This window comes from Camarhynchus parvulus, chromosome 7 (assembly GCF_901933205.1).
Source record: "Camarhynchus parvulus chromosome 7, STF_HiC, whole genome shotgun sequence".
Taxonomy (NCBI): Eukaryota; Metazoa; Chordata; class Aves; order Passeriformes; family Thraupidae; genus Camarhynchus; species Camarhynchus parvulus.
In genome coordinates this window covers 18,228,467-18,239,888 of record NC_044577.1, presented here as the reverse complement: position 1 = coordinate 18,239,888, position 11,422 = coordinate 18,228,467, and the positions used below count along the sequence as shown (strand labels likewise).

Genomic DNA, 11,422 nt, shown 5'->3' with positions numbered 1-11,422 from the left:
GCGGTAAGGGGTCCTTTGATCAAGAAAATCCAATTATTTGTGTATATACATTTCCCACATAGTGATTACTTCATTAATTGTCCCGCCTTTATCTCCTCCCTTCCCATCCCCCCTAATAATCAGTTCTTTTATCCAGACCAACAAACACACCATAGGAGCTTTGTGGATTCAAAGGATTTGCTTTCGCTTCTGAAAGAGCCGCTATTCTTTGATGATTGGGTAGCGGCAAACTTCAAAGCCATAAATCTTCCCTCTGACTGGTTGGCGGCCCGGCAAAGTCCTTATCAAATTCTTGGAGGTGATCCTGGCGCAGTCAGACAGTCCGCGGAGATCGCGCAGCGCGGGGGGGTGGGACGCGCACTGAGACGAAGAGATCAGAAGGAAAGGGAGAGAGAGGGGGAGAGAGAAGGAAACTGGGCAGCTTCTCATCTTCCCCTTGGCGTCCTCATGCCTCGGCAGTGCCCCGGCGCCTTCCCTTCGCCCCGGGTGCAGTAGCCATGGCCGCGGTGGCTGTCCTCCGGAACGATTCCCTCCAGGCTTTCCTCCAGGTCAGTACCCGCACCCGGTGTTCCTCGAACTGCGCCGAGTCCTACGGTTGTGACCCGCATTGCGCGGGGGCAGCTGGCGTCAGCCGTCTCCCTCACGGGGCTTTTCCCGGCGGGCGGCCCGGAGAGGTAGGTGGGGACCCCCGCGGTGGTAAAGAGGCCGGGCTCGGGCTTGGAACTTCCCTCTCCTGCCAGCAGCCCGTTACTAACTCCAGGCAGTGCTCCGTGGCAAGGGGTGTGGGGGGCGCGGGGGGCTGCCTCCCTGCCCACAGCGGCTGCTTCCCCTGCCCAGGAACGGCGGCGGGGCCGGCAGCACCGGCCGCAGGCGGGACGTGTCTCTGGGCGGAGCGGGGGGGCCGGGCACGTCCTGCCCTCTGGGTGCGCATTGTTTTCGGAAAGTTTACCGGCTGTGCGGGGAGCGGCGGGCCGGCCCCAGCCGCACACGGGCAGTGGTGCGGGAAGTTTCTCGCAGGCCGGTGTCTGCGGACGGCGAGTAACGCGCTCTCTTCCCTCCTTCCCTTCTCCCCTCCCTCCCGTTCCTGCGCAGGACCGCACCCCCAGCGCCTCCCCAGACTTGGCCAAGCACTCGCCCCTGGCTCTTCTGGCCGCTACTTGTAGCCGAATCGGGCAGCCGGGCGCAGCGCCCTCGGATTTCCTGCCGGTCTCCTACGACCCGACGCTGGGATCCCCCTCTAGGATCTTCCACCCGTGGAGCGGCGAGATGCCAGCGCACTCCCCGGGAGGGCTGCCGCCGCCGCATCCCAGCTTGGGGTTGACCCCTCAGAAGAACCACCTGCAGCCCTCCTTCGGGGGTTCTCACGAACTGCCCCTCACCCCCCCGGCGGATCCCTCCTATCCCTACGAGTTCTCCCCCGTCAAGATGCTGCCCTCCTCCATGGCCGCCCTGCCGTCCAGCTGCCCGCCCGCCTACGTCCCCTACGCCGCCCAGGCCGCCCTGCCGCCCGGGTACTCCAACCTGCTTCCGCCCGCCCAGCCCTGCCGGCAACTGTCGCCCAACCCGCCGCCCGAGGACATCCCCTGGTGGAGCATCCAGCAGGCCAGCGCCCCGGGCGGCTGCGGCCACCGCTTCCCCGCAGCGGCGGCGCTGCCGCGGAGCCTGGTGCTGGGACACTCGGACTTCGCTCAGTACCAGACGCAGATCGCCGCCCTGCTGCAGACCAAGTCTCCCCTGGCGGCAACGGCCAGGAGGTGCCGCCGCTGCCGCTGCCCCAACTGCCAGTCGGCCGCGGGCAGCGCCCCTGAGGCGGAGCCGGGCAAGAAGAAGCAGCACATCTGCCACATCCCCGGCTGCGGCAAGGTGTACGGCAAGACCTCGCACCTGAAGGCGCACCTGCGCTGGCACACGGGCGAGCGGCCCTTCGTCTGCAACTGGCTCTTCTGCGGGAAGAGCTTCACCCGCTCCGACGAGCTGCAGCGGCACCTGCGGACTCACACGGGCGAGAAGCGCTTCGTCTGCCCCGAGTGCGGGAAGCGCTTCATGCGCAGCGACCACCTGGCCAAGCACGTCAAGACTCACCAGAACAAGAAGCTGAAGGCGGCCGCGGACGGCGTCAAGCGGGAGGACAGCCGCGACCTGTGACCGCCGGTTGCTGCCTCTGCGGGCCGAGCCGAGCCGAGCCGCGGCGGGACCCGGGCGGGGGGCGTTTGTCCGCCGGGGGCAGGGAGGTGGGGAGAGGGCGGCCGGCTCTCGGACTCTCGCCGGGCACGGCGAGCAGTACCCCGGCTGGGGGCGGCCTCCGCGGACCCTCAGGCCCGGGACTGGACGCTTATAGGACCCCGGGGCCGTCCAGGGGCAGGCGCCCTGCCCGCCCTGGAGCGCGGCTGAGGGGGAGCCCGGGCGCTGGGGCACGAGCGGAGCCGGCCCGGGCCGGCCGCGGCGCTCGAGGCTTATAGACAGCTGGGGGTGAGGTGGCAGCGCCGGTGTGGCTGTGCTGGGGCTCGGCCCTCGTGCTTTCAGGGTAACAGACTGAAGTTTTGTGTACAGGTTATTTAATAGTTAACGTTTGAATACACGTGTTCCCCTCCGTCTTCGACCCCGCGCGGGGTCTAGCATGAGATGTTTCTGTAAAGCGACCCGCGACCGCAGCGTGAAATAAACACGTTCACACCGGGGTCAGCAGGGACGGTCCCGCCGCGTCGGTCTCGTTTGATCCTTCCCCGGGTGCCCCGCGCGCGGCCGCCGCCGCCTTCCCGCCATTTCCCGCTGAGGCGGCGGGCCCGCTCCGGCCCCGGCTCCATCGCGGCGGCCGAGCGGAGCTCCGCGCACGGTGACCCGAGAGCTGCTCATGGTAAACACCTTTGAAATCCCGGGAGCTGCTTCGGGCGGGTGTGTCTGTGGCTTTGGTTGGTGGGTTGGGTTTGTATTTAGGTTTTTAAAATTATTTTCAATATTTTGTTTCCCACACATGAAGCTGAGAGAAAAAAGAGAAATGCATGGTGCCAGTACTGGGAATGAACGTACAGGTCAAGTTCTAAGACCAGGATATATATTTGTGCACAAGTGGACAGCAGTCAGTGTTAGTGATGCCCCTTCTCAGAGAGGTCCAGGCCACAGGGCCAGCCCCAGGCAGCCACTTCCAGCCTAAGCTCCTGTGGCACAGCAGAGCTAAAACATCTTTCCCGAATGTTAACTTCCTGGAAAACTGCACAATTGAGGGGCTGAGATACGTGTTACCCTGCCAATACAGCAAAATGGCAGTCACTGTCCTGCAAAGGGGAAGACCCTTGGCACAAAACTGTGTTTAGAAGTACCTAGTAGATAGTGACAGCCTTTAGGGTTTCTTATCTCTCACTGGGCATCACATAACTATATTTTTTTAAAATAATAACTTTTCTTACTGCAGTGAGATCCCTATTTATTTTTTTATTGAGATCTATGTAGCCAAACAAACTGAGCAAGGTGGTCAGTGATTTGCTGAATTTTGCATTCTAACATTGAGAATACTCCTTATTTGCTCCTTATCTTTTTACAATATCAGCTTTATTTTCTGATTACTTAATGAGACAGTGAAATAAAAAGTGCCTTCAAAACTTCACCAGGACTAATCTGGAACTGTTCAACTTCAGGTGAGATCCTCTGGTGGCACTTGTCAAGCAAGCTTTGGCACAACTATATTGGTAGAGATACACTTTGCCATGGACTTCTGAATCAAGAAAAAACACAGCTCGATAGTGTTTGGAATGACAGGACATGTAAAACTAATGTGTTTGTATCTATGTCAAATAATACAAGAATCTCTTCTCCTGGGGAATAATAATATGAGACAATACCATGAGAACCCTCATATCTGAAGCAATGAGAAGTTAAAGGACAGTTACTATGGTACAGGTCATTAACAATATTTTAATATTTATTATTCTGAATTAATTTCCTACACCATATTCTTAGGGTCAACTTACTGAATTAATAACTAAGCAGATGTCTTCTTTTCTACTGAAGAATCTTCTATAAACTGCTGTGTTATAGAAAACATTGAGAGGAATATGTTTAGCTTCATAAGTTAGCATTCCTTTGCCAAAGATTCAGGTGTCAGAAGCGTGTGGTTGAGGGCTATTCAGTAGAAGATGTCTTTAGTGGTCCAGATGGAGTGACAGCAAGGCAAGAAATAAACAAAGGACCTGATCCAGAAGTCCTTAGTAAAAAAAATCTTTGAGGCAAAAGTGCATCCCGTTTACTACTGATGTAGGATTGAAATATTTCATCAGGAATTACAGTCGTTCTGTAATTTTAAAATGTGTTTGTGCAAGTGTTTCTTGCTTTTTAAAATGTTTCATGGCACACAGTGGCAATCTGGTTTCCTTTTTTGATATTAAGTTACATTAAGAATGTAGAGTTAGAGAATTTCAGATTGCTTTAAAAGAGAGCTTGTTTCACTAAATAGTCTTTCAATTCTGTGTATGGATCAAAACTACTTAAAATGGAGAGTAGTGGAAAGTGCTTTTGTTGGTGGCAGTACGGGAGAAACAACAGTATCCCAGAGTACGAGAGGTCTCTTAGAGGATAGAATAATTCCCACATGGCAATGGCCTTTCCTGCTGAGCGAGTGCCAAGATGAAGTATTCGTGTATTAGATGAAGTATTAGTGTATTAGATGGAGTATTAGTATATTAGATGAAGTATTAGTGTGAGCTGAAGCAATGCCTTAGATGGCTTCTGGGGCAAGTCTAGCCTAAGAGCTACAGACCCATTCCTCTTAGAGCAGATGTAACTAGCAGAAATTAGCCTGATCATGGTAGATGTGGTGACTTCTGAGCTGGACCCTTATGGAAAGATTTTTCTCCAGTTTGAAGACATGCTGAATTTGCCAAGCATCTATGTTGTCTGGTCTAGCAGACTATTTTAGGCTCTTATTCATTCCACAAGACACAGCTTGTACTGAAATACTGAAAGTTTTACCACTCACTTAAGTATGAGCCTGCAAATAATCCAGGTTTGAAGCAAAAGACTGTAGCCCAGGCAGTGTCAGCACCATTTCAGAGGGGTGGTGGTATCTGATTTACCAAAAAAAACAAACAAAACACCACAATGGTGTTGTGTTGTAGCCTATGCACCTTGTATATATGTGCAATGACTATATTAAAGCTTGAAAGTGCACAGGTTAAAATACATACAATCAAAATTAGATAAAAGCCTGTCATGAGAGAGATGTATTTAAGTGAAAACCCATAGTATCAAATGCTAATGAAAATCTTAATCTCTAATAATCACACACACAAAAAATAAGACAGAAAATTAGGGACTCAGGAGACTTACTTAGGTAAGTGAAACTAACAGTTTATAATATAAAAAATATTTAATAAAACTATTTCTTTGTAAAGCTTTTAAATAGTTCATTGGGAAAAGGAAGTATAAGTGCATCATAGCTGTTTCATACTCATCTGTAAATAGCTAAATCATATGATAGCTCTTCAATTGAAATCATTAAACTTTTTTAGTAATATGGTATTTAAATATACATGTGACCTTTCTGATGCATAGGTAGAGCATTACAAAAATATATTGCTTACATCTCAAGAATTTATTTCTAGTTGCCAAATTGCACTCCATAATAAAATTAACTTTTAATTTTGCATTCACAAAATACATTTTATACTTTTAGCTGTTTCCAATCAACTAGAACAGCTGTTCATTTTATAAAATTAAAATATTAATGTTCTTCTTCATTATAAATTTTGAGTACATATGCTGCTCAAGGTCAATTCATTTCCTGATTTTAAAACTTAAATGCCATTGGTATAATAGACATATCCTATAAACAATTCATCTGGTATTTAATTCAAATAAATTAACCTCAACAAAAAAATGGGATATAGTAAAAAAAGTTGAGATTTGGTCTTTAAGTAGAGAATATTAAAAAAAATCCACAACTAATCAACATTGTTTTTTGGATAGTTTGAGTTTTTTTAATATGTTGTTAATCAAATTATTTGTAGTCAAAGGTCAAATAGAATAAGACTTTCACCTGGGAGAAGGTTGCAGGATTGCCCTTTTGGTCCCACCTGACCAGATTTTCATTGCAATAATCCAGCAAATTTATAAAATTATGTTTCCTACCTCCTCAATTACTATTATAGAAAAAGTTTTTTCAAGCTGTATTGGGAGATGTACTTCCTAAAACTATCATAGTGTAATTCTTCCTTCCATATTAAAATAAGGGTGTGATTTTTGAAAGAAATATTTAATCTTCAATTATTTGCAGATTTTTATAGATTGCATTTTAAAGTAACTACAACTTAACTATCTCATTTGATAAATTCACATATCTAGTAATAGTGCTGAATACTGAAGAAATAGGGAATATAATATGCTGCTGTCTTGAAACTCTTAGATGAAAGATACCTTTTACTGTTCAGTGATATTCAATGACTCAGGAGACCACTCAGAAGTTCATAAATAGGTCAGGTTTGTGTCTCTGTGCAAGTACTTACACAATTACTGAGGCCCTTTTAAATGAGTCTTGTAATATTTATGGATCTTGTCAGCCTATTCTCATACTGAGCAGTAAGAAACAGAAGTATAATGTCCAGCTTGTTGTCAGATTTTATAGTTTCCATAGAACATTGTTATTCCTCTGTTACAGTTTTTGGCATTATTTCACACTTTTTATGAGATTCTTGTGAATGTGAGGTCTGCCACTCTGGCACAGGATAGAATCAGCTCAAAGACCTATTAGATTTTCCTGCCAAACTTTAAAAAAAAAAAACTTTTTACCAAAGAGGATCACTTAATCTTCAAGACTACTGAGCTTTCCTTCAAAGGGATGGCCTAGGAGATATCTTTAATAACTTTGTATTTAAATATTGTCCAAGCCACTGAGGACCTGGAACTGTGCAGCACCCAGCAAGGCTCACCTTTGTCAGGTAAGTGTTAATATGCAGCATAGAGAAGAAGGATCCTAGGCTCTAAGCTGATTGAAGGAATAGAAGTGCATGTAATCCAAAGGGTCTTTGAAATAACTTTATGGGTTTTATTCCCTGTTAATATTTACTCCAAACTGATTTGAAGTCATGTAGGTGTTTCAGTATGGATAATGAAAATCAGAGAAAACAAACATGCATTTTGACCTTCTGACTGTGACAAGTCAGTCGGAGATTATGGATAGTGAGATTTGGCTTTTAGCCTGGAGGACATCAGTGCTGTTTTTCTTCTCATCATCTCTTAATATCTTTTGTGTTACACATTTACTTAAGGACACACAAAATCCCATGGTGTCCCTGACCCAGGCCTGGTGATTACATCATTGCTTAGCCATGTCAGCAGGAGCAAAGCTGGGGTGGTGTACAAAGCCTGTGAGCTCCTGAGAAGGGTTATGGATGTCCACTCAAGGGCATGTAGGGACATGTAGATATGCAGTAGGGCTCCATCTCCTCTTCAGGTGGCTCTGGGGTGCATCTTGTGCTGCAGTGTACTGAAGCTAGTGGCCAAGACCTTCTGAAGAACAGGCAAGTTTGTATTGAGGTACAAACTGAGCTGCTGTTCACTGAACAATTTAACTGCACTCTTTAAAGGTGCAGAGACCTTGTACAGTGTCTGTATAAATTCAGATTCTGCAGTGCTCCTGTCTGGAAGCTCTTAGATGAAATATACCTTTCACTGTTCAGTGATATTCAATGAATTTAGCAGACCACTCAGAAGTTCATAAATAGGGCAAATTTGTATCTCTGTGCACATAGTTATCAAGGCACTTTTAAAGGAATCTTGTACTAAGGCAGCTCATCTCAATCTGCCTTCTCTGGAGTATTGGTCGTGGCCATTATTGCCAGTAATGAGCAAGTAACTCACTTTAGACAACATCCTAATTTGCCCTTCCTGTCAACCTGTGCCATCATAAGGTGCAATCTTTTTTACATTTTTAATTTTCCATTGCCACTGAATTATAGGCCTTTACCATGACAGTGACTGACAAGTCCCGAACTGAGTATATTACATCACCATAGCATTTAGTATGGAGGAATGATGAACCACAAGGCGGGAAAATAATACTCAAATGCCATAAACTGATATTTTTCACAACATAAACGTGTCAGTTTGCCAATACCAAAGTCAACAGCTTTATCAGAAACAATAGTGTGTACCTATGTTTTTGCATTTTTAAAAGGTAGTGTTGTCTGCAAAAACAATATATTCCTATTATCTGTAAGTTCCTGTTCTTATAACAGTACTGGCTGTTTAAACAATGTTCCAGTATTACCCTGAATAGTACTTGAAAACATTTTTCATTTTCCTTTTTAATAGGAACCAGACATCACAGAGCATGCTTTCAAAACAGGCTCTAATTATAAAGCAGGTTAAAAGAAATTTTATTAGCCAAAGCCCATATCTTCACTTAGGGTCATATCCCACATGCTTTTTTCAGGATCAGATGGTGTGCCTGTGATCTCCACATGCAGATCTCTCCTCTGTATGGAAAGGAGATGTCAGCCACACTGCCACATTCACCCGTATTTCAGACAGCTCTCCACAGGTCTAGAATCCACATGTGAAGAAGAGAAAGGAAAATGCACACTATTCACGCATTAAAGATTAGACAGGAAAGATAACACAGCCTGAGAATGTCAGGCAGTCTCAGCTATCATATGTTAACCCCAAAGGAGTGTGAAAACGCCTTCATTTCTCCCCCTCACATCTAAATAATTAGCTTTTCTTCTGAGCAGGAATAGTGGTAGTGCTTTGCTCTTGTTTAATTCTGCAAAGGACAGCCAAGCATTTGACATCTGCTTGCTTTGCATGTTCTAAAACATTGCTTGTGCACCTTAGTAGCCTAATACAGGAAGCCCATTCTTCACAGCATGACCTGGCACTTCAGCAGTGTGGCTCCACTGACTTCTTGCTATTAATTTGCTCTGAAAGAGCTGAAAGAGTTTTAAGCTGGCAAAGATTACACTTTTATATTTTCCAAAATATTAGCCAAATCTTCTTATGTGCCTACATGAGGCCTAAGGCTATGTCTGAGCTTCTTAATAAAATGCTTAAATAAATTGTATAATGACACTGAGAAGCTACTTGCAAAATGCAGTAATCAAAGCTGTGTTTGGTGGTTGAATACTTAGGTTGGAGAGAGCAAACCATGAGCAATCTTTTTAGGGGAAGTATGTTCTCTGTAACATGTTAAAACTGCATGTGAACACTGGACCTGTAACTCTGCTACCCCAGTGGGATCATGAATATTCACAGAGCAGCACTAAACATATTCAGCATATTCTGGCAGTCTACAGGGAAATGGTTTTTTCTCATAAGAGGAAAGGCTTGTTTAAAGTTTTTTTCCCACGAGAGGGGGAAGAAGACCTTCATGGATCTGAAGATCTTTATGCTTCTGTCAAGGAGGAGGGTGAGGGAGAAGACCAAGTAGGCAGGCAACCTTTCCTTCTCATAGGCCACCTTTGCTTGCCCTCACAACTCTCAACACTAGTAAGGAGTCTGAGTTCCCCTCACATCCTAGATGAAAAGAGGAAGCATAAGACCCAAGAATTTTTTAGAAGCCTCACGCTGCTTCACTTTACTCAGTTTCCTTACACAACTCAGGAGAGTTTTTGGTACAACCACAAAGTTTTCTACAGGGTGTTCCACTATGCAGCTGTTATATTGCATTCATGTCTACAAAACTTCAAATCATTGTGCCTCACTACACATGAAGATGAGTTTCCTAAGCTAAGTAAAGTGATTGTAAAGTACTGAAATCACTGAGACTTAAATGTGAGAATTACCTTCTAGATTTATCATTCAATTATTTTTCTCATTAGAACCACAGTTTTAATCTGCTAAGAAATATTAAATATTAAACAGCCAGTAAAGCAGAATAGTATGTTACATTAAACTAATTCCTTATAAAGTGCCTAAGTACATTAGAATCTCCTTTGTCTTTTTATTATATGCATTCATTCATCCTAGACTTAATTTAAAATGGGTGTCAAGTGTCAGATATAATACTGAGATCTAGATTCTGATCCAGTTGCTAGAACCTCTGACATTTAGTGAGTGTGTTCAAGGAAGGACAAGGAGGAGGGTAAGTTCAAGCCTGTTTTTAATTAGCTACAGCAATTAGATGTTTTGGATACCCAGAATGATGTATTAGAATTACACAATTATTTGATTTGTTTGGTTGCTTTTCAATACACTTGAGAACCAGCTCCTAATTAAGATACACACACTATCAAAGATTAAAAACTTAGATGATGGTAAAAACAATTAGAATGATGATGTAGGTTTAGATTCCCCATGGTTCTTGCACAGAGCTGCAAGACAGCATAGAGTGTGAACCCATGGAATTTACTCTCTCTGCACAAGGTCCAGAAACAGCTTCACTGTTTATGTGCCCTACAGGGGCATGGGCCACACCAGAGCAGGTGTGATGCTGGGACATGATCATTTTCCCTGAGCTGGCTGGCTTCTTTGACAACAGGAGCTTTACCCTTCCTGGGAACTGCAGCAATTACCCATTGCCTCTGGGTATGGAACTGTTCCTCTCTGCACAACTCCTTCTTGGGTGCTACTGTCCTTACCCTGCTCCCAAGGCCAGACTACTAGATCACAGCAGAGCCTCTACCAGTTCAGAAAACATTCTTTCCTATTTAAAAGGTGTAAAAGAAAAACACAGCATACAACAAAGCCCATTTTTAAAAACAGAACCTAAGATCCAATGATTCAACCAAGATTACCTCCAATTACAGGTGTGCCTCACCCCTTTAAAATTAAATATGTAATATACCATCCTTAATATGTCCTGAATGTTTTGCTCTTGATCTCAAAAGCAGTAAGCACATTCTCTCATGAAATCTTGCTGCAGAAATGACCGAGTTCCTACCATCTCAATGCCATGTGATAACCTCAATCAAAGCAGCCAAATCTCTTGACTTGCTGCTGATTCCACAGCATATTTTTTGTAGTGATAACCACTTTTCTCTATCATCATTTATTCAAAAAGGTAAATCAAAAGCATAAAATAGTCTCATCTGAGTTCTTGCCTGCAGGAGATTTTCTTCTCATCAGTTAAGCCATGAAGTCTTACATCAGTCAAAGTATGGCTCACCTGACTTTCTCTTCTCCTTTTCCAGGTATAGAGGCTTCTTATACACCAGTTACAATCTGATCTTAGAATAAGAATTTTTAAAAGGAAAATATTTTTCTTCAGCAGTTTGGCTGACATGAAGAGGTACTTCCTTTTAGAAAGCTGCAACATCTTTTTATTTGCTGACCAGAAAGGCAATCCTTTATTAATCCTAACAAAATAATCTGAATATATCACTAATGCCTGTTACTGTGAGATGCATTTAGAGCTATATTAATGATGATTAATGCCAAGGATTTCTACAGTGTGAATTCTACAAATAAATTCTAACATTTGTGTGTGTAAAGTCAC

At 44.7% G+C, this 11,422-nt stretch overlaps 1 protein-coding gene across 1 annotated transcript; it reads left to right on the top strand.

The window, feature by feature from the left end:
- The first annotated feature begins 305 nt into the window (after positions 1 to 305).
- On the top strand, positions 306 to 2,229 carry SP5 (Sp5 transcription factor). Its single transcript, XM_030952402.1, has 2 exons — positions 306 to 548; positions 1,093 to 2,229. Exons 1-2 carry the CDS (start codon positions 498 to 500, stop codon positions 2,143 to 2,145), a joined length of 1,104 nt encoding a protein of 367 aa, XP_030808262.1. The 5' UTR covers positions 306 to 497; the 3' UTR covers positions 2,146 to 2,229.
- The last annotated feature ends 9,193 nt before the right edge of the window (positions 2,230 to 11,422 follow it).